General features: G+C 43.0%; 1 protein-coding gene and 1 long non-coding RNA gene across 3 annotated transcripts in view; one reads left to right on the forward strand and one right to left on the reverse strand.

Annotated features, from left to right (window-relative positions):
• The window catches only part of PPIL2 (peptidylprolyl isomerase like 2), a 71,872-nt gene that overhangs the window by 42,036 nt on the left and 6,166 nt on the right, over positions 1 to 23,670 (forward strand). For both annotated transcript variants that reach the window (XM_074605888.1, XM_074605889.1), the window contains 4 exons: positions 3,478 to 3,567; positions 4,977 to 5,010; positions 13,324 to 13,441; positions 16,097 to 16,153. In XM_074605888.1, coding sequence (XP_074461989.1) covers positions 3,478 to 3,567; positions 4,977 to 5,010; positions 13,324 to 13,441; positions 16,097 to 16,153 — 299 coding nt within the window. The remainder of the gene's footprint in view (positions 1 to 3,477; positions 3,568 to 4,976; positions 5,011 to 13,323; positions 13,442 to 16,096; positions 16,154 to 23,670) is intronic.
• Positions 2,911 to 10,662, reverse strand: LOC141750558 (uncharacterized). Its single transcript, XR_012589723.1, has 3 exons — positions 10,528 to 10,662; positions 10,313 to 10,362; positions 2,911 to 6,337 (listed from the first exon to the last, which is right to left on the reverse strand). It is a non-coding gene; the product is annotated as an uncharacterized LOC141750558 (long non-coding RNA).

The following is a 23,670-nucleotide window of genomic DNA, read 5'->3' on the forward strand; positions in this document are numbered from 1 at the left end:
TATTAAAATTTTACCACTTGTCTTGGGTGTGAATTTTCAACAGTCGAAAGACAAGTTATCTGGCATCTGCAAAATAAATGGGGAGCATACTTGGAGCAGCAGGCTCCTTTTGGTATAAATAAGCATTTTTTTCTTACTGTTTGTCATTCAGAGAGAGTTGTCTTTAAATTGAAGAACGTCATACAGAGACACTGCATTCACTTATGTCGTCCAAATTGACCGAAGAAAAGGAAGGATTTCTCAAGGCTGTCCTGCCACAGTCTTCAGAGAGAAAAGCTTTCCACAATTTCTATATTTGACTTCTTTGGACTATCACTGCATCCTTCTCGGAAAATATCGCAGTGGATTTAAAACACGACCTTTTTTTCTGTCAGTGGCTTTCAGATCAAAAGATTACCAAATTAAGGTGGCATTTTCCCCTTGACTTTCTCACATATATGTCTAAATCATAGTCAGCAGATTAAAATAATTTAAACCGTTTCCTGCTTAATGTAAAAGGATTAAAGAGGGAAAAGTTAGCTGGTGCTGTTGAGGTCAGTTTGAGACAAGGACAGCCAGGAGCACAGAGGGAGCCCGAGTCCATCGTCAGTGGTGAGGCAGCAAGAAGCTGGCGTTGTCTCCTGCACTTGTGCGTTCCCCGGTGCCTGGACCATCCCTTCCTCCCTCAGAAACAGTGTGAGGCAGGTGCTGTGGAGGACGTTTCTGACGAAGTAGACAGTTTTGCATTCCGAGACTGCCAGTCTGACACCTTCCGCAAGATCTTACAGCCAAATAACAAAGTCAGGTTTGTTTATATGTATTTCTCATCAGTCTTTGTAGTTGGAACAAAGACTTCAAAGGTTGGCCACGTTTGTGTGGTCAGTGCAGAATTTAATGGCGTTACTTAGGACTTAGACCTTCCCCATCAACCTCAACCCTTTTTCCCCTGCTTTGGACAGGGTGCTGCTTAAAAACATCCCTGAAATGTGCTTGGCAGTGTGAGATTTGGCGAGAACATGAACTGCTTTGAATAAATCAGATAATCTGAGCCAGATATTCTGGATCAACTGCATGACTGAAACTGGGGTTTATTACTGATTCACTGCAAACCTTTTTATTTGTGTCTACTAAAAAGCACTGTAAAAGGTAATGGTAATGTTGCTAAGGAACTGTTTACCTGCCAAATGTATCTGTATGATGCATGAGGTGACCATGGGAACCAATTTGGTGGCAATTATTTAAAGAAAACCTTGCAGCGAAATGATTATCGCATGTATACTAAATATTTTTCTGCAGTTGTGTTTGGAAAGCTTTTTTCTGGGAAAAGATATAAGTAGAAATCCATTTAGAGAAGGGTCAGCATAGGTCCTACATAAAAAATACATTACTAGAGCCAGTTTTTTTGATGTATATTTTACAAATAATATTTTGAAAATAAATAGGAAATCTGTACTGCGTTATCAGCACTGGGCAAATTTAAAACGGTTTGGTATGTATTCCTAACGGACTCAGTCTTTCGCCTGATTTCATTTTTCTTAAAAAATTAATTACAGGTTGCTGTATTCCCCCCAGAGAACTTATTAACTATGTCTCACTTTCCAAAGAGTGCTTGGTTCTCATGAGATAAAGTGCCTTAGGCTAAAAGCTGCTGATTCCATTTCTGATTCATAAAGAAATTTTTTGAACTTATTTCCTCCTTAGTGACATTTTTCATGAGAGGTAACTAATAGCACTACGTTAGGATCAAGGCTGTTAGGATCGTGTCTTATTAAGGAAGCATATGCTGCAGAGATGATTCTTCAGGGGTTGAATTTTTCTGGAAAGGTTATGTACAAAGATTATTTTCAAGCATATATGACCAAGTCAAAGAAAAAATTTCAAATTTGCTAGAAACATTGAAACAATTTTTTGTTGCTTGAAACAATTTTTATGGAATCTCTTCAGTTATGAGTTCCCCTCAGGATACTACCAAAATAAATGTCCTAGTGGCATTCTACCATAAAACCGTTATGGTACCATTAGCATTTTAACCCAGTGATGAATTATATAGGAAATCCGAGATAACAGCAGACGTAAGATTGCATTAGAATCTGTTTATTTTTTCAGTTATGACCCAGCTGACAACTGTCATCTCTGTCTGTGTAGAGTAATTAGAAGGAATCATTATAAAGAATTTATAATCACAGGTAGACTTTGGATAATTAAGAGACATTTCAGTCAATAAAGAGAGGTGAGAATGATTGTGTTTCAGATGAGAAAATACAGAAAATTTAAGTTCTGTATGGTTCCAGATGAGTGCTTGTGTGGATCTGCCTTTAAAAGGATAGAGATTATTTCATCCTTCAATGACCGCTGTTGGGCTTGCCTTATCTTTTTGCTTCCAGGTCCCTTTGTGTTGCGTGGGTCGGTCTCCCTGCGGCTCAGACCCAGGTGATGCCCTGCCAGCGCGAAGGCGACAGGGCCTTTTTCGGAGAGGCCCCAAGTCTCGTGTGTGCTCGCTTACGGACACCGCCGCTCGTGCTGTGGCTCTATGTGCAAGCACGTACAACAATAAGGATATTTTCAAGGCCTGTAACAACTCAGATTAGTTAGATGTATTATTTTGTAAAACCGTCGAGTTTTACAGTAAAAGCTATTTATGTATGTAGTCCAGAGTGGGGCTGGAAAACATGGCCAAGCACAGAAAACAGGCTGTTTCTGTACTTGTGTTTGTACACGTGAAGGGATTTTAGTATTGCAGAGAAGAGAGTCTGTACAATTACAGTGGAAGGATAACAAGGTAGACAGTAAAGGTTTTCAGAAGGTACTGTTTGAATGCCAGGGCTCATAAATTCAAATAAATAGCTTTTATTTGGCCTGTAAAAGCAAATTAGAAGTAGGCAATGTATTTAGCTTTCCTTTTTTTTGTTTTTAAGAATTCTTTTTTCTTTTCGATTTTTGAAAACGAGTTGCCTTTTTTATTTTTTCTATGGTCCGGTGATCTGTGGGGTCAGTCCCATTTTTAGTTCCAAGTGGTGAAGAAGACCAGATGTTCCGCTCCCGGTTAGCTTCAATGTGCTCACTTTGAAAGAGTGGAGCAGAGAAGTCAGGTTCTTTCTTACTCTAGGAAATGAACCTTTTTCGGTGTTAGAAGTGCCCCTTTGGAACAGGATTATGATACGCTGCTGGAACTAAGTGACTTGAAAGTCTCTGAGCTTACGTGCTTTCTCCATCGTTATGTCTTCTGGGAGCTGACATCTGAGCTGGTGTTCAACACTTCTTTGTGCTGTTGGACGGTCTGGGTTTAACTTACTTAACACAGCATGTGTCTCTGCAGTATACTTTAAAAGAGCATATATTATGTCTTTTTTCTGTAGACAGAGACTCATTCCTCTTCAAGAGTCCTGCACAATTGTTTCTTTGCAAGGGACGAATGAAAAGTGATTCTTGTAAACAGTGTAGTGACCAATTTGACTGCCTAAAGGTATTGCTTAATTAAAACTTCCGTTTGTCTTTCAGACACCCCGAACCTGTGAAAACTTTATCAAATTGTGCAAGAAGAACTATTATGATGGAACAATTTTCCACAGATCAATTCGTAATTTTGTGGTAAGTATTGAACAAATCCTATGTAATGCATAATGTGTGATGTCCTCAAAATATTTATTTAGCTTAATTCAGTTTTAGTTTCTTCCACGCATGGCAACTTGCAATAGATGTATATTAAATATACCATCAGAGCTAGGATCGTCCTAGCTTACTAAATTTGTACTTACTAGTCTCACTAACTGCTGCTTCTGACTAATATTGTCACTCGGAGCATCGCTGCGTTTAGCAGTGCTTTTTGCTGGCGTTCCAGACAAAGCCTTTGAGAGCCATCGCCTTGGCAAGGCTCTTGTTATCTTCCCTGAGCTGTGGGCGGTGGTTAATGAACAGAAGGAGGGAGCGAGCGGGAGGAATGCTGATTTAGAGAAGTAATACTGTGGCCTGTTGAAATCCCATTCAGATGAAACTTTAGAAAGCAGCTGAATTTCTGTTTCGGGTTGTGGTAGTCGGATACTGTCAGATCACCCTTTCCCGAGCGTGCTCCGGGGCTGGGTGCCCAGGCGTTCCGCATGAAGGAGTGGTGAACCAGAAAGTTGAAACAATTTTTAGGAATATATTTATCGAAGATCTTTATTTACATAGGTACAGTCCAGGCAGCTTAGGATACTGTAGCTGTCCTCTAATTTCCTTTCAGAAGAATTAACAGCCTGATCCTGAAGGCAGTGCGTATCTTTCAGGGGACATCGCTGAATGTTACATTCCATCCTGTCATGCTAAGAAAAGTTAGTTTTTTTTCTTTTGACAGCACTGTATATCTCAGTACATAGTTAAACTCACAATTAAAATTGTGCTTGTTTGCTATTACTGTGAAGCTAGTCATGGCACGCTCCCTTTACTGGCATTAAAATAAAGAATGTTATTTCTGTAGATCCTGCGTATATATAAACATAGTGATTAATTACGTTGCTGAAAGATCGGTTTCACGTGGGGATTCCTCCTACTGCAGATAGTGAGGGGGATACTGGGAAATACAGATCCAGATACAGAAAATATTCCATATTCTCTCATTTCTTGCCTTCCCATCGTGTGGAGGATTGGTAGCAAAACGTAAAGCCTTTTCATTTCCAAAAGCAATGCATCATCAGTTAAAAAGCAGGTTATGACCCAGCACGTAATAGAAAGGATGATCCAGTTAACCCATTTGAGACTGTTTATTTTCCCTATTTACCCACAAGAGAGCTATTATTTTCATAAAACTGTCATTCTGCTCTTGGGTAAGTAACGTAGGAGATGACAGCCAGCTGATAAAAGAAGCTCCAAATAAGTAGTAATGGTTTCCTTGTTGATAGCTTGTCAACATGACACAATATAGAAGGAAGCAAATTGAGCTGAATTGGCTTTTATGGTTTGTATTTAATGTCTTTCACACAGATACAGATATGTAACCTATTGATTTTATTTAAATTCTGCAGATCCAAGGAGGTGATCCGACTGGAACAGGAACAGGTAAGGTTGAGTTTGAATCAAGTAAACTGTTTTCACTTCACGTCCTGTCTTGTTACGTTTATTTCCAGGCACTTTGTAGATTAATATTCTCTAAATGATGATACATGGTACATTGTGAGTATTTCTACTTTAAAGCCTAGGGTTTTTCGCTGTATTTTTATGACCATTTTAATTATGCTCAAAATTTTATCTGATATATTCTCAGTCTAAAACTTGGGCTCTCTTCCATGTAGAATTCTTGTTGGGTCTTTGCTTTTTTTATTTTTTTCCAAAAAATAAATAAATACAAATTATAATGATTTTACAGCTGGCCTTCCAGGGCAAAGAACAAAGGAAGAAACACATTCATGCAAAGTTGCTTTCAAATTCAGCGTTCATGAAATACTTGAGACCTGCCTCGGAATTGGTGAATGGCCAGATACCATCTGTTCTCCCAGCTAGTTGCCTTGTAAAGCCCAAGCTGCTCTTTTTCTAACTTTTAGGGATCACCGTTAATAAATTCTCCTGCCTGCTCTTTCTCCCTTAGTTGGAGATGTGCATAATGGTTGTATCAGAAATGGTCGGGAGATGTAGCAGCTGACGGGTCCTCAGAGCGTTGCCCACCGCAGTAGATATGTCATGTAATAGCTCTGGTTGCTGCTGTAAATTTACTCATTTTCCACTTGCACCTTTTATCTACCCACTTATAGATGTCACCAGCCGCCACAGCTCCTCCTCGCCGCGTCCTGTGGCATTCGGTGCATCTTTATTCTAGTTCATACATGTGTCACTTGTATATGCGAGCACTGTATTCTTCTGTGTGTGCTCACAGGTCATCCAAAAAAGATGTCTTCGTAGTTGTTAAATGCTTAGCTCTATTTACTTTCTAAATAATGTTCATGTGAGTTGTCCAACAGCTTTTCTTCTCCTGCATGCGGTAATCAACAGTTGCATAGATTTGATTTGAGACTAGTTAAAGGTTCTGTGTTTTGGTGGCAAAAGCCCATTAACAAGATTTGTTACCGTATACCCTTGGACTGTCAAAAGATATGTGATTTGATTTTCTTATAAGGAAAGTTTCGGTTCGAATCCCAAAAGACATAATTAGGAACATCTTTTAAAATGAGAAATTAAAGAGGTGTCAGGAGACAGGAGAAATTTAATGGGTTGCCTCAGACACCTTTCACCCTTGTAGGGTGGAGTTCAGATCCTGCTGTGGAATGAAAATTAACTTGCTGGTGTCGTTCTTGTCTCTGTTCGTGCAAATGGTGGAAGTATTGTAAGACAGCACAATTAGCAGTTGGCAGAGGACTGGCAGCGCAGCTGCACTGAAGGTCAAGATTCAGCTCTACTGGCAAAGCAAATAGGAAGTAAAATGCAAATAAGCCCATAAGAGAAAAAACGCCTTGTATATTCTTTATTTTAAGACCTCTAGTCTTTTCCATCTTTTCCTCCTTGTCATTCTTAATTAAATATGACTATATTGCAGGCGAGATGTCTTGCAAACATCTGTCAAGACTATTAAAGTTCTAATAAAATGGACAGCGTGCACTCAAATATATGAGTGTTGCAGATTTTCAGAGACTGTTTGCAGTTATTGCATAGTCCAAACAATGCAGCTATCTTCTTTGCAACCGAATGGGTTTTATTTTTTGAAGACAGCTGAATTTTAGATATCCTTACTTAATCACTTATTGAATATGTAAATGGACAGCCTGGTGGGCTACCAGGTTTCTCTTGGACCGTCATGCCTGTGTGTTTAATACTTGGTTAAATGAAGCCGCTTAGACAGTCCAGAGAGCGCAAGTGGTCTGTCAGGATGTGTTCCTGACTACCCGGTGGATCCTGGGCACTCAGACGTGAGGCAGAGATTTCCCGTGCGTATCTGGAGCCATGTGCTGTAAGAAGGTGGCCAGAGCAAAGGTCCTGGCTGGCTTTGTCTCCTCTGCGCAGCAACGCAGCCAGAGGCCGGGTACAGCCCGTCAGCGCTGCGAGAATGTGGCAGAGTGGTGCTTCCTCAGGCTCCTGTGGTGTAAGCATTCCAGTCCATTGGTTTGCGTGTTATTAATGTGATCGCAAGCATTCATGTTAGCAAAGCTTTGGAGTAAAGCACTGGGATTCAGTACCTTGTAGCTTTTTTACCTGGGTCTTGTATGTTATTTGCAGTGTAAATTCCCCTTTTTGTTTCTTTTGGCAGTTGGAAGGAATTCCAGTATTTCTTTAACTCACTGCTGCTCAGAAAAAAAAAAAATGCATCTTTGAAAGCTAAAAAGTCCATGAAATTTAATGGTCTTTAGATGTTTACCAGGGGTGTAAGTGACTTCTGCGATATCAGAGAAGCATATGAGAGCACAAAAGGGCTTTCTTCCCAGATATTTCAGTTGGCAATAGGAAAGGCCCTATTACCTTTTAAACATCAGTATTTTAAACTGCCAGAATTGTTTCTGTTAGAGCCTTTTGTAGGAAGACTTCAGAAAAAAAAGAACATCCTTTGTTTCCTCTTCCACATAGAAACTTCTGCTTTAACTGAAATTTTCGGGCTAAGAGGTTTGGGATGGTTTTGTTTGTTTATAAAAAAACCCATGCCTTTTCCTGTCTGATAGGTGGAAGGTGCAATAAGCCTGTATATAATTTCGTTTTGTCATATTTATTTAATCATTGCTGTTCATCAGCTCAGGAACCAGAACAGACTTGTTCAAAACTCTTCCCACCATTTGGTTTCTGCCGCCTGCCACCCCTCCCGTGTTCAGCAGCAGGTGTCAGGGCTATGGTTGCACCACCCCAACGCTTGGCTGATCACCCACTGCGCTGCTAACCGAGCCCAGGACTCCCCGGCTTACGGGTGGGTTTGGATACACTCAGTACAACGTGACGTACGGTTACATGTCACGCGTACGTGGGCTGCAGCTGCGCTCTCGGCTCACCTGGGTAAGCGTCTTGTGTTCTGGAAACATTTCACAGGTGGAACGCGCCAAGCTGGTTGTCACTGCCCGCTTCCACGGCTGAGCAGTCCTATCTGTAAGCAGCGCTCATCCTTATTTCTTTTTTATTTGTTATGCAGCACCCCAATGTGTCCTTCTTGAGTCTCTTGTTAAGCTGTCATAAAAGTAATTGTGACCCAGCAGACACATGAAGGACGGCTGATTCCTGGTACTCGGCAGTTACCCTTGAGACGGAGGAGGGTGGGAATTAGCATTATGGCATCTAGAAGTTGAGATACCACAGAGGGAAAAGAATGGGGAGCAGAGATTTACCTTGGCTTAGCTGGCAGGCCTGCGTTGCCAGAGCACTTAGATGTAGAGTCCTGTGAGGCTGACACTGATGTAGAGGACCAAACTCATTTTCTACAGCCTTCAACTTTTAATGTTTCATAAGACTACTGGGAGAAGTTTTACTGTGCTGCAGCAGCTTCTTTCTTTTCTAACAAATAACCACCCATAGAGGCAGTATTCAGAGCAATAAGCTGAGTCATGGTCATTCTTTGTAATGATTAATTATTTGAAAATGAATTTTGGATTTGTGATGTATTTCTTTTCCTGCTGTTCATAACAACTCAGTGGCTGAACATTGTGAGTAATTCTGTCTAGCTCACGCTGGTGCAAGTGGAGCAGCTGCTCTGTATTTTCAGTGTTCCAAATAATATAAGAAAATTTGCGTGCAGGAAAAATAGGTTTAATATCCTAACCCTTTTGTATGAAAAAGAGAAAACTATAAGCGTTACGTTTTCAAAGTGGCACAGGCATTTTCCAGCTACTCTTCCTTGCACCCTGTTGGAAGGTCTCATGAATCAGCTTGTTAGGTGCCTCTGTCCATTTATGAATCCAGGAGGACACAAAGGGGGTGTGGAATCGCTGTAAAAGTCCAAGGTAAAATACCAGTGGTAGGTGGGAATTGCATTTTGGTTGGCAACGAGCAGAGCTTCTCTGAGCTGTCAGTGGCAAAGGACTGTGGACAGACTTGGCGAGTTCTGCAGTGCCATTTCCTAACAAGGCAAGTTCCTAAAATGGAACCAGTTCTAGAGCCCCTTTTCTTGCATGACTGAAGCTGAGCAAAAGGGCAAGAGCAGAATCTTTTTCTCTAGCAATACACTCCTTTTAGATTGCAGCCCCGCTGAAAATCCGGCCCCTGGTATGCGGGATTAACAGTGCTGTGCCCGCTCATCCCAAAGGGGAGAGGCGCTTACGGGCTGAGCTAAGGCTTTCACATTTGCAAAATGATTCAAGAATCTCACTTGGAAAGCTCTATAAAGTGTCAGATGTTATTATGTACCTCGTTGTTCCAAATGACAAGAAGAAAATTACAGAAAGTAAGCCATCATTTTTGTGAATCAGAGCCCTCCCACTTCCTTACCACTGCTTAGCAATTTTTATGCCAGAAAAAGGAAGGATTTATTTAAAATCACAACTGTCACGAGTGATGATTCCCAGCCCACACCTGGCTTTTGGAATGCTACATTTCTGAAGCTTTAGGTGCATCTCTCAGCTCTATGCAAGAAAGTTGTATGACTTCTGTAATTTTACCCCAAAAATTACTTTCTGAAAAAAATGCCTCTAGAAGCAACAAAGACTACCAAAGGGTAAGCTGTTTTAGTTCAAAAGACAATCTGAAAACCTGGCTGTTTTCTGTATAGTTGCTTATGGGTGGTTGTTTCAGGTGTCACTTTAAATCTATTCGCCTTTTCACTATCAGCACAAGATGCAGATACGAGACTGAATAACTGTGCTTCGGTTACCAGCTAAATATATCTTGCCGCTCTGGATAGCCATGGAAATGATGATTGCAGTCTAATTTTTTCTGTGAGCTGTGTGGTGTTTGGTTTCATCTCTGTGTGAGAATTAGGCAAACATCTCTTTAATTTAAGAGAATTTTTCTCCTTTATTAAAAATGTGGGGAAGTGGCTCCCAGCTGCCTTCAGCTTTGAGTCTCGGCTGCCAGGGTAGGCATGTGACTTATTTTACAGACTTGTACAAAACCTCCTTCCAGCTCCTGAAGGCTTTTCTGCTCTCAGAAAATGAGGAAGATGGCACAGCCACACCTCCCGGCCATGTGGGGAATACACAGTAAAATCTGCTGGGTACTTCCGAATGCCTCCTAATTATTACTAGTAGGTTTGGAGCCCGTGAGTTATTTTCCCGAGTTTACATTAAGTTGTACTGTACAGAGTAAAATGTAAGGATCTAAAATCGCTGTTCCAGACCCCCCCGGCTGCGCATTAGGCACTGTGCTGCCATGGCAGTAGACTAATGAGGGATCTGTACTTAATCTTCAGCGAGAAAGTGGTTCTGGGTTTCAGTAATTAAAAAAATGTATACGTTTAACTCACCGTCTTCTGGCTTGCTCTGTCTGGTCCTGCTGCAAGCAGATACTTGAAGCCTGGAACAGTTCCAGGGGTTAGCAGGAGGCTGACAAACAGCACATTCCGGCTATTTTTAACTTAAGGAGAATACATTTGGGGTTTTCTTTTTTTTTTCCTTTTTTTTTTTTTAAGTATTCTTAAATTAAAAAATTGGTTTTTTTCTTTAAAAAAGCAACACCTACCCCCAAGCGTTCCTGCGCTGCTGTCTCGCTCCCTGTGCCGTGTCCCAGGCGGTGCTGCTGGGCCTCCGCAGACACCTCAGCCATGTCCTTTCCAGGACGCCTGGCCCTCAGGCGAACGCTGCCCAGGCCATTCCCGTTCTCGCCTGCAGCTCCCGGCAGAGGGATGAGCCTCGGAACAGCTGTCCGAGGGGGAGGCAGGGACCGGGTCTCATCCTGTAACTATCTACTAAAATATTGGCACTTATTTTGAGAGAACTGGAGTGAACCAAAGTTAGCCTTCGTACATACAAGATTAATTCTGACCTGCAGTGCGTGATCTGAAATGAAATCATACAAAAATAAATACTCCAAAACCTAAAGGCCATTGCTCGTTTCTCCTGTCTGCAAGCTCTTGTGTCTGGGTGCTTGGTGTGCCAGAGAGAGTCTCTGTCATTCACAATTTTCCTCTTCCCCTTTGAATTATTTTTCTGACCAGCAGAGGCTCCAGGGTTGATTCCAGCCTCTCTCAGCAGCTTGGCAGCGCCGTGATTGCAGCACCAGGGGAGAGCACACGGAGGGTGTAACGGACCCAAGGGTTTGTGCACTTGCTGCTGTGACCGTCTCAGTGGGACGTGTTCAGGTCTGCGCATCGTCTGAGGGTTTCTAACAGCAAATGCTCCTGTAGGTTAGGACTCGCAGCGGGTGAAGCTGTGGCTGCCCCATCCCTGGAGGGGTTCAAGGCCAGGCTGGACGGGGCTTGGAGCAGCCTGGGCTGGTGGGAGGTGTCCCTGCCCAGGGCAGGGGGTGGCCCTGGATGGGCTTTAAGGTCCCTTCCAACCCAAACTGTTCCGTGATTCCAAGTCCATCTGCTTTACGAATAATTAGGAGTTCCTTCAAGAGGTCCTTTGAAGCAAAATGATGTATTTCTATAAGGAAGGTCCAAGTGACGTTTGTCACTCGGGCCATGACGGGGAGCAGACATGCAGGTCCTGCAGTAGTGGTGCCGCAGGGGCGGTGGCGCGGGCAGGGAGCATCCCCGGTGCTCCCCATCAGGCCCCAGCGGGGCAGAATGGTGAAAACTGGGAAAGAGGGGAGGAAGCAGCGCACGAGTGTGGTGCAGTCCATGGCTGCAGGCGTGTTTCTGGCTTCGGGCAGCGCCTGGTGGCACGCAACCTCGCTGTTCTGAGCATAGCTGGTGTATTTACTAACCCGCCAGAACTTTGGTTTTCTGAACAAGGCAGGTAACTAAGGCACTGCGTAAGTAACCTCTCAGCAAATAGCAACACACAGGGAGATTCGTTAGCAAAGAAAATTACTGGCTTTTGGTAAGATATTTTCTAATGGCTTGAACAATTTGGATTTGGCTAGAATAGCTGGGGTTTGGATCCATCTTCAAGCCAGTAGAGCTGGCTGCAGCTGTACCATATCCCTTTCACCCAGTACTGGAAGAGATTGGCATACGGGCTCAAGCTGGTGTAATTTAGCTGATCTTAAAATATTCAATAGCCAAAGATTACTGAAGTAATCACTCCTCTACTCGCGATGACAGAAAATCCCTACAGGGTTTGTCCCCTTTTGCTGCCTCTTGTCAAATTGCAGAGCAAGCAACACTCAACTCTATTAATAGGTCTTTTGAACATGATTAATTGGGTTTTTAAGTGGGTCAGTTTCTTCCAAAATTTCTCGCTTACTTAGTTGCACTTGCACAGGCAGCTGTCGCCCTGGGATGCTTTGTTTTCATGGAATCACCTGAAACTCTTTCCTCATTTGATGCACTCTTGTGATTTTCTGCACAAGGTTTTTAGTAGGGGCCTGTTTTATTCTTCAGTTTTCTTTGCTGCTTGGCTGTGCAGCCGTACCATCAAACTGCGGTCCTGCATCGCGTGTGCAAAGAGCCGTTGAGCACTGCAGGTCCTTACTGACCTCCTGCCTCGCGAGGATGCGGTTCCTCCAGAGCGTTCTCCAGCCGGTTCTGCAGATGGACCGGGCTTCCTGCCTGTTCGGATCGTTTTGTTTGGTTTATTTTTAATACTATCCTAAGGTGAAATGTTTTCCCATGGTTTGTCAAACAAGATTATGGATTTGACTGTAAAACTATGACTCATCTCAGCCTTCGTTTTTCTTATTAAGAATGATCCTGGAGGAAAGCGCAAATGAAAATGTCGGATCTGTCATGAATAATGTAAAAATGACAGCCAGGAGGAGGGGTCTCCCAGGCCCCCTTTCTATCCACAGGCACAGAAAAGAAATGAGTTTTGGAGGGCTGGGTCTGTGGCTTGTGCAAAGTTTTGCCATCCTTTTGATTCCATTGTGCTTAAGTGTTTACATCATCTGGGTATTGAGTATTTGAGCTTATAGCTGTTATTCTTAGTTGATTCTCTGAACGTATTTCGTCTCCCTGATATTTATTTCCAGAAGCGATGTTATATCCAGAGTGCAATTAAACTGGTAATTCTTTGCTCTGTGATTTGTCAGGAAGCCACTTTTAAAGATTTAATGTCTCAAAAAAGAAGAATTATGGTAAAAAATTAAATCCTTGACAGTTCTTCAGCACACAATATATAGTGCTGTTGCTAAACAGCCTGGAGGGCTGCAGTTGATAGTGTGGGGGCACAGAATTGTGTTGCCAGTTACAAGCATCTGATTTCAAGGGCACGCTCAAATCCTAGCCTAGGGGTAGGGATGAGGTAAGAATATATTATACACGTAGTGATCACAAGTGCCAGAAACCTTAAATTTAATGTCAGTGCCTGTTATAAAATGTAGTGGGAAACTAATGAAAACAAACATTTCTTCTGTCATCTTTTCTCTTTTAAGGAGGAGAATCTTACTGGGGAAAACCATTCAAAGATGAATTTAAGCCCAATTTGTCCCACACGGGACGTGGTGTTCTTAGTATGGCCAATTCGGGACCTAACACAAACAAATCACAGTTGTAAGTAGTCACTTGCTTTTTGTGTTTTATTGTTTCCCTCCAGACGTTGTGTCTTACTCTGTTAAGAAAACAAATGACATTTTACGAGCTACTCTTTAAAGTTCAGTCAAGTGAAAGATTTTGTCGAGTGCTGCATATTGAAATCAGGGTAGCTACAGCCGCTGTTACCCAGTCTAAGAGCAAAGTCAAGCACGGCAAGAACCTGTAGGTTTATAGTATCATCATCATTAATTTTTCTTTTCTGGTTTTATGATTTGAAGGTTTTATTCATTTTTGTCAGTGTCCCCCCGCTGTTATCCCTGTAAGATCATTACACCTCTCCACTCTGCTTAAATTTAGTCCCATATTGAAATTTTTGAAAGGGCTTAATGAAATTAAACATGGAAATGCTGCTTCTTTTTACTCACCTGATTTGAAATAAATGAGAAGAGTTCTGCACTGTTGAAACACGTAGAGCCCAGCCATGGCAGAGTGCAGAATGGGGGGTGAGAATGACTTGTTTTTTCAATGTACAAAAGCGGAATGAAGACTCAAATGACAAAAAATGAATGAAGAAGCAGCAAGAACAACAAATGAAATTTAAAGATACTGAAGTTGCAATAACTTTCCTTATGTGTAACATCAATAGGGGTGTCTGCCTGCAGTCTTTTGGAAATGTTCTGTGTCACTTTGAGCCAACTCTTTCTTGGCTGCTCTCTAAGTCCTGGAATAGAAAAAAGTTATACCTTTATTGGGAGCCTCAGGAAAGAGAGAGAGAGAGTGTGGGGTGAGGGGGGGGGTGTGTGACTATATGTGTGTGTTGGGACTGGGGAGGGAGGGAAGGGGTTCCTGGTGTTGGTCGTCATGATGCTCAGTAGTATTATGCTTGTAAACCTATGCAATAGTGTCGTTAGCCTTAATTAAACACAAGTGCTGGTGTCAGGGCCTTTAATAGGCTTACTCCCATACTCCAGGCTAAGCACATGTTGGGCAGTTTGCAGGATCGAGTTGCTGTAGAGCTTATTTTGGATCTGAATGTTATTGCCAGCACTCAGGTGCTAAATCAGAGGAGAGTAGAGGCACTTTTTTGTAAAAAAAAACCAAAACAAAACAAACGGATTCTAGAAACAGAAGATATAGAGACAGTTCATGAGTGATGTGCCATATTGAGTCACGTCATCTGCTGCTGTAAATGTGATCGTATGTTTCCCTAAAATTTGCAAATGGAGTACGAAATTCCTTTATATGTGAAGTCCTTGAGAGACTCCAGCTGCCCATATTTATAAAGCTTCCGAAGCAGTGTTTAGACGCTTCTGGCAACTGTTGTGACCTCAGGAACTGGGTGAATAGCTCTCCCCATACGTGGCAGGCACTGCAGTGCAGGGTGAGCCGGGTCCCCTGGGTAAGGAGCGCTTGAATAATGCTGCAGGCTTCTCCTCCGGGATCATGCTGAGTTATGTTAATTCCATTGCCGTTAATTTTATTTTGACCGTGGTGATGGATGAGGAGCTTTCTCTGTATATTTGCTACTGCTCAGATTTTTTTTTTTGTTACAATGCTACATACTGACCACTTGATAATCTTAAGTATTGGATATCTGGGAATAACGTGGTGCAAAGAACCCGTGCACAAGGGTAAGTCGGAATGTTTGCCCTGTGTAGGAGTTCACGTTCTACGCAGCCTCTGGGAGCTTTGCTGGGGCTAACTGCGTCTTAATAGATTGTCTGGCGGATTGCAGCCCCTCCTATTTGCAGTCCTATAACTTCCTGAGGCAGTTGCTTATATGGAAAAGTGCTTTTGGAATGCTTATATATTTTTAGCTGTCTCTAATGTAGTGTAACAGATGGAGACAGGGAGGAGAGCCAGCACTGCATGTCCAGCCAAGATGGGCCATCGTGGTCTGCAGACCACAGCGTGGAAACCTCTGTCTCATACCCTTGTCATCCAAGTCTTCCGAAGAAGCATTAAGCTTTAGAGAAAAGTTTTAGTAGTAAAGGTTGCTTTGGATTTGGTGGTTTGGTTCCCATGTTTATATTTAAAAATACAACCCCAAAAATTCAAAGTCCACTTAATTAAAAATTTAAAATCCAAGTTTCACAGATTTTCATTATGTTTGACACTTTGAAGTATTCTTCTGCCATGTTTGTATCCGAAGCACAAATTTGCTGTGTCCAGAGGAGAAATGGATCACCAAGAGGCCAATTTAATGGAAGAGAAATGCGAAAAGTAAATACCCTAGAAGACACACGTTTACACTGGCAGAGACTGTAGTGTTACAGAACTGTATTTGCAGGATCGTGCACGAGAAAAGTGCTTCTCAAGCAGGACGCACCTCTCCGTCCTGCGCGAGCTCCCGGGGCCGGCCTGGCCAGGGAGGCAGATGCTCAGGTTAATTCTGGACTTTGTGCAAGTCACTGTGCGTGGAGTGCTGTTTAGGGGTGTTAGTGAGGTGTAAAAATGAGAAGTCAAACCTCCAGAAATCCGAGACAAACCCCACAACACAGAGGAGTTAAAGGATGTCTGGCCAGCGGGGCTCCCAGGGAGGAGCCAGAGGGGAATTGGGGCTTGTCTTCCCTCAGAGAGCTTTTGCATATGCTTTCTGTTTCTAAGCATCACTGGCTGTTGTTGAGTGTCCATGAGATAATATGCTAACTGTTACGTCTTTATTCCTTCCAGCTTCATCACATTCCGCTCTTGTGCATATCTGGACAAGAAGCATACAGTTTTTGGAAGGTAAGTGAAGGATGTTATGAACAGCAGTATAGCAGACGTGCTCTCCTGTGTGTCTGAAGCCTAAGGAGAAGCATCTAGCGACTCTTGAAATGGAACTGGAGCAAAATCCTAGCTCACAATCCGGTTCTCCTCATTGTGAGTAGGTGGCCAGCACTGCATCAGTGCCAGTCGTCAGACTCTGCCTTTTTTTCTCCTTCCATCGCTGTACGTTGCCTTACTTCCCTTCTGTGGGTGGCCCTCCAGGGAGTCGTGAACAAAGTAATCATCGTCCTGTAGCCAGCCGTGTTTATTTGTGCATGCTAATTGCTGGGACACAAGAGATTACCTCTTCAACACTGCTTTCATCTTCTTATGAGCTGTCAACCAGGATATTAGTCGTGACAGGGCTGCTTGTCATCATGGCATAGAAATAGAGCTTCTGCACAGGTTAGGTCTTTTGGCCCCCTTTATTCTTTTTTATTCTATTCTTCTTTTATTCCTGACAATTATCATTGGTATAAAATCTGTATGTGTGTGTGTACACTTGCATACGTGTTTATGTGTGTATATAGAAAGATACCGCCAATGCCAAGACAGCAAGGGAACTTCATTCTTTACAAAGAAGTCTATTCCAAAAGTCTCTGTCAGTCAGGCCCTCGCATGATAAAGATCAAGGTATTTATTACAGAAGATAATACAAAATCTTTATGTTACAGTTTGTTCTTTGCTTCCTCCGCTGCAGGTACACGGTATTGACCAGGTCACGCGTGCCTGCTCTAACAAACGCCTCCGTGCAAGTGGCAGGAAGGGGAGTTTTACTAGCTTGCTTCATTGGCAGTTCCCAAGGATTTTACAATCTTTTTTCAAACGAAGATTTGTTTTTTATTCTTTTCATAGTTTTATCTGTTTGAAAAGCGGCAGTTGAAAATAAATGCAGGTGCTGTTTGCTTTGATTGGGTGTCATACAACAGTGCTGTACTGTGGAAGTGATATATCCATGTTCTTGGCCTGTGAGTTCTTGAGGCAGAAGCTGTCTTCCTTTTAAACAAGTATTTTAGTGCTCTTAGTTCTGATACTCATTCTGCAGTAATTGCACACTTTGAAATATATTTCTTTTTCCTTTCTCAGGTCTGTCCTAGGAAAATTTAAAGTTCCCTTGTCATTTGGTGAAAGCAAATAAGTAAAGCAAATTCTAATACGGAAAGATGAGAGCGAGTATGTGCTTGGAGTTACGTTACCAGTACCTTAAGACTATTTCACTTAAGCTACAATTTGAGTCCTCCCTGCAGATATCCCATTAAATCCCATACGGTAATGGTGTTAACCTGAACTTGCCACCTCATCAAATAGAGTTTGGGTTAGGACAGCTCAGCTGAAAATGTCACTGTTCTTCAGTTCTGGATGCAGCCTGGCTTCAGTGAGCATCCCGTGTACTCCTCCAGTGTCTTTCCTGTGTTTCCCCGCTGTGCTCCGGTTTTACCATAATTCACCAGGAGAGAATGTGGAGAGCGGCTGAGCTTACTGCGGTGCAGGGAGTGTGCGCCCCGAAGCCTTCGCGCCACGTGTAGCATCTCCACGATAGCTCAAATGATGTTTCACACTGTACGTTGCCCTGTAGAGAGGAATTCTTTTAGTCCAGGTAACTCTGGTTAAGTGTGTAGCAGAGATTTATGCAGTGGCAGTTTTAGGAAAGACTGTCTTAATTTTTGAATTCTCCTTGCTACTACTACAGAAAGCTGAACTTGGTTGCCAGAGTAAAGAAGTGCTGCTTTCTGAGCACTGCAAATATTCTTAGCTGAAATACAAAGGAACAACTTTATTAAAAAATGTTGGTTTAGAATCATGTTTGGCTCCCTGCATGAAACCTGCGCAAGATCTTCATCTGAACACAGAGCAGGTGAATTTTACTCTGGACTTTCTTGCATGTAAATGAAGATTAATTCAAAGAATGTAAAAAATGAAGGTGCTGGAATAGATTCATTCCAGTCACTCTGTATTTATGTACAAATTGAATACTTGAATAATTAAGTTTACCTACAAATTTAATAGAAAAGGCTAATGTGTGCAGCTCTTAAGATTCTGTCATCAAAATGTTTTTACCTGCGTTTGTTTTTAAAAGCCGTAAAAGCCAAAAGCTTCAAGAGATTGTATCTCTGGTGAAACTCCAGCTTGAGTTCGCTATTTTAGATCCTGGGTGTTTCCAGGGTTTGCTGGCTGTATCTGATCTTAGACTGTTTAGTACAATAATATCTGGGAAGCATATCTAGGACAAATATCTAGGTTTAAGAATAGAATGAACCCATGAAATAAGAATTCTTTGTTTCCATGAATGTTGAATCAGATTGTCTTATTTGGATGCTTACTGGCCTGTTGTGACTTTCATATAGATTTGAGGATTACTTAGTTAATATTGAAACCTAAATACTCGGATCTCAACTGTACCCTCAGCTGTATCCATGTGGTTCTGGTTCATGGCAGTGAGCGTCACATGTATATCTTTGAGAGCGGAATTTCACCTGTTTGTAATTTGTATAGAACTTCTCAGCAGGCTTTCCATACTTCGGAGAACAAAAAGGAGCGAAAGAGCAACCATTCCCCACCCCTTTATTCTTTTTTGGTCTTGTGTGGGATGGAACATCGCAGAGTTCCTTCTCTGGAGAGCTGCATCTTGTTCATGTCCCCACTGGTTTGCAACGCAATTTTTGTATAGTAGCAGCTATGACGAGTTGGATGTTTGGCTGTTAAGTATGTTTGGAAAACGCAGCAGCTGCAGGCAGCGGGAGGGTGGCGGGGTGGCGCGTGTCTGCCTTGGTGCGATTTTCAAGTCTCAGGAGAAGGCTGTGGGTGGAGGACAGGGAGCGCGTCTTGTGATTGTGCTGCCCACCGTGGCAACAATGGGGATGGATGGTGCTGAAAATAAAGGAGATAATTCGGCATGGATAGGGAGCAAAAACAAAGGCAGAGAGCGAGAGAAGAATCGTTCCCTTGGAGGGGTGTCGCAGGCTGCACGGATTTCCTGCTCCAGCAGAGCTGCCTAGATTAAATTAGTAATTACCATTTCTAGTAATTACAATTTCTCCTGACTTAGAGAATGCTGTAATTCACATGAAAACCAACTGGTGGCTTTTTTTGGCTTCTGGCTGGCTGGTAAGAGATTTAATTTGGAAACTCAAATGATGTAAACCAAACCAACATTCATTTGCTCTGCACAGAGTGGGTGAGAAGCATTTGCAGGGGCCGACTGCATGGGGAGGTCCCGTCTGCTGCTGCCGCGGGCTGCGTGCGAGGGGCTCCCTCCTGCCCACGCTGCCACCGGAGTTCAGCTGCTGCGTGAGCTACGGGGTGTCACAGCCAAAGCACCGGTACGGGCTCACTTTCCCAGCTGGCGTGCTGCAGGCAATTCAGACGCAAGCACATCCCATCCGTGGTGTCGTTATGTTTTCTATTACTCCGATGATTCACAGCGCCTGTGGATCAGGGGCCTGGTACATTTGCCCTTCCTAAGCAGAAATAGAAACATAATCTCTGTCCCAGGGAGCTGTGTGAATAGAAAAGAGACTCCATATAGGTACAGGGAAGTCCAGTAGTGATCCCTTTCAGCCCACCTTCCACTGACAGTTTGCACTTTCTTCAGAACCCAGGAAAAAGAAAGCCCCAGGAAAAAATGAAGTGGCTTTGTGGATGTTTTGGGGGAGCCTGGTCCAAAGCTAAAGGGACACGTGAAAAAGTGCATGTTGAAAATAATAGTGGAAGGTAATTGAGCCACGCTGATCAGCCGAAGGGCAGAAATGTTCTCTGTGAATTTTGGGTGAGATCTGGGACAAGCAGAGCATGGTGGGCTTGAAAGTGAGGGCAGGTTGCAGGTATGCGATGGGATAAAAAGAAAAGCAATAGAGGGAGCAGAGGGAAGAGTGTTGTGGTCAGAGTGGCAAAGCTGGAAATGATCTGTGCAGCAGTTCTGTGTGTTTATGACAGTATGGCTTGTGTTCGTCAAGAATTGAGAAAAGGATGTGGTAACTGAGACAGGAGATGAGTGTACGGAGGTCAGTTTTCCCCTTTGTAGGTGGCTGCATGTATCTGCTTACGCAGATCTTTTAGCTGTCTCTCGAGGTTTCTGCCGCTCATTCTTCCAATTCTCGTGTTCGCAGAAATAATGAACAAGGTGGTTTGGGAAACCTCAGCCTTGGTCAAAGTGGAGGCATCGTTCAGTGGCTGACGTGCCACTCAGCTTAAGTCTTCTCTTTTCTTCTCTCCTCCCCTTGCCAGATGCTTTTGTGGAAGAAGGTTTTCTTTCCCTGGATAAGCATCACTCTGTCTTAAATGTGCCTTGGCCTCTTTAGTGCTTCCTACTGCAGTTCATAGAACGGGGCAATGAAAGTAACTCTTCTCCTCTAAAGTGATGAGCTACGTAGAACGGTTACAAGGCATGGTTCAGCTATCCAGGGGCGGTTGAAGAAGGCACAGTGTCTGTTTCCACCTGGAACGTTCCCTATGTGATGTGAATCCGTGAACCCCAGTGGCTTCTAAGCTGGGAAACTCCTGTTCGTGTTGCTCTTCGGCTTTAGTACCTCTGCAGAACGGAGAAATGGTGTGATGGCAGCAGAAGAGCTGGTTCTGTTACTGACTCTGTGTGGGGGTCCTGACCTGATTTTGCACGGCAGCCTGCTCCCCAGCCAGCAGGAGAGGAGCGAAGGGCAAGTGGGAAAATAAACCGGGAGGAGTGGGCTGGAGCCGTGGCCGCGGTGTCCTGCGGCACAGGGGTCCGGGCTGGAGCCCAGGAGCTGCGCGAGGGCTGGTGGCCTTCCCAAAACACTTGTGTTGTCTCTGAAGGACAACCGGTGCCAGAGCAGAGAAGTCCTTAGCCACGTTCATCTGTTGAGTCTAGTTTCCAAATGCCTTTTTCCAAGTTGTTTTATTTTTTCAGCGCCCTTCATCACTGTGTCTCGCCGGCTAGATGAAGCCTTTATGAGGGATTGAGATGTTCCGGCTGTATTCTTGTGGCAACTTTGAATTGCTCGCTCTGTTGCAGATTGGGTGTATCCATAGAAAACATTTTGTCCTGAGTGTACGTGTTTGTGCATGTGTATATTGTTCTCTGTGTGTGTGTATATAAATGTATGTGCTCCTTTTTATAAAAATAACCTTGAGGGCAGAATGTGTTTACAAAACAACAATGTTTCATTCTGGTTTCTGTTTCTAGTCTAAAGCACTTTTTTGAAAAAGTCCAGACATCGTTCTTGTATCGTCTTCTGACCAGGAAACTCTATCGTCTTGGACCGCAGCCATCCCCAGCATTGCATAAGGCTTAATTCCTATAATTCTTCTAAACAAAAATACGAGAAATAGGAAGCCCATGTGTGAATGTCTGTGAGACTGCTAGGGATTGCAGTTGTCTTTGGGAGCAGCGAGACTGTCATTGGCGTATCGCAAACGGATGGAGCTTGCTCCAGATATTTCACTTATGCTTCATGCAAAGACATTGGCGGTGGTTGTGAAGCAGGGTTACAGGGTTACTAGTTTGCATAAAGGACCCTTCACAGGAAGTAAGATTTTAAATAACATCTCTAAATTTGAAATGCAAAGATTTCCAGTGGTACCTTTAGCTCAGTTTTCAAGAAAACAGAATTGCACGAGTAAGGGCGCATTTTTGTTTCCATTACTATGCTAACAGAAAAAAATCTAAATGTACCTACCTTGCCATCCATGCTTAAACGTAATGCAACATTTATCAAGCTCCTCTAAAAATACAACAAGCTGTCTCAGGGATGCTGAGCTAAATCTGTAGTTGAGATCATTGTTTCTCTGTTCGACATCTACTGGCAGTACACAGCAAATCCTCAGTTTTACTGGTTCTTCTAACGTAAGTGGTGTCTTGAAGGTATCACCCTTTTCACTGTAGGGTGTCATCTCAACATCTGTTTAAACCTCACTTGGTCAATTTAGGACAAAGCGTGCGTGGCACCTTATAAAAGGAACAGAGACAGAAACAGGGGAGAAGGTTAAACTAGTTCCTGCCCTTCTCCCTTCCTTCCCTCTCTGCTGTGCTCCCAGCCCAGCGTGAGCGGTGCTGAGTGGGGAAGGCCAACACGGCATGACTGTCGCCGTGACGCGCGTACCACGTGCGAGGGGTGGAAAGGGATACCGGTGGTCTGAACTTCTGGAGTTCGCATTTTGGTTTAATGAAAATGCTGTACCGAGTTCCCGATGCTGAGACTCAGATTTATTCATAGAACAGGTTTTATCTCTTTTTGTTCAAAGTTAGTGGATATTAGAATAGTATGAAGTAGCGGCTCTGTCTTTAGAGGGTTTTTTTTAATGCTTTAATGTACTGATCTGACGGCCTTTTCTACATGGAACTTGCATGGGCTTTTTTCCTGGCAGGATGTCTGTGAGCTTTTCTTCTTACACCCAGACTATGTGTTGTGGGACAGGCAAAGAATCCCCAGAACTACCTTGGTGTGCTGTTTCCTCATCCTGTGAGGAGCAATTGCTGGAAGAGATGGCAGAGCATGGGCTTAGACACGTTATATCTCATCAAACTGATTCTAGTGCCGCAATGTAACGTGATTGGATTTGACAATAACAACATGTAATGTTTCGAGAGCCTGCACATATGTTGTCTCTCTACTTGGACAAATCAGAGGAAAGTTTGCAAAACCCTTTACGGTTTGAGACCTGAAGTTGGAATATTCCGGTTTTTTGGACTGCCCTGCTTAGTGTGTAGTGTGTTTTTTACTGGATATTTGCAATCAGATCATCTTGTCCTTTTGGGATTTTAATTTTTACTGATGAAACATAAGCCTCAGCTGAGCCTGATCCTTGACAAAGCTTCCAAGTGCTCCCTGAACAGAAATGACTAGTAAGTTATTTCCAGTTCCTCTGGTCAGAAGTCTCTTCTCTGAGCTGGTGCTTTATATACAAATTCGTTTTTATTTTTTATTGGTACTACGGCAGTGTCTAAAGACCTAAACCTGTACTGAGAGCTCACTGTGCTGGCACTGTAATATGCATAGAGATACTCTCTGTGCAAAACATTAGAGAATGCAGGGGTGTAAAAGAAAGCAATTTTCCATTTTAGAGACAAGAAGCTAAGAAGCAAAGAGAATGACATGCTCTGCAGGCATAACAACTTTGTCTTCTTCCCCCTTAGCTCTTTATAATCGTGTCAAAATAGACTATTTAGGTCATTTACTGATGACCTGTGAATGCCATGTCTATCACAGCCTTTTAAAATGTACAAGTGACAAAGTATTCCCAATAAAGTTTAATTAGCGTGGCAACTGAAGACTCGTGAGCATCGCCAAAATGCATTAGGGCTAATAGCGTGGGAGGTCTAGCTATGGGCTAAGGGATTACTCAGTTGAGATTGCCAGTGCATAGCTGATCTGGCTATTTCAAATTATCAGAACCTAATTAAATGAAAACATACGAGCAGATAATGAATGGAGCTGTTGGCTAGAAAATTCTCCAATATTAAATCAGAAGTTTCCTTTAGGGGCAATTAAAATACAGTGAATATATCTTAGGCTATGTGTTAA

This window comes from Larus michahellis, chromosome 13, assembly GCF_964199755.1.
Source record: "Larus michahellis chromosome 13, bLarMic1.1, whole genome shotgun sequence".
In the NCBI taxonomy this organism is placed as follows: Eukaryota; Metazoa; Chordata; class Aves; order Charadriiformes; family Laridae; genus Larus; species Larus michahellis.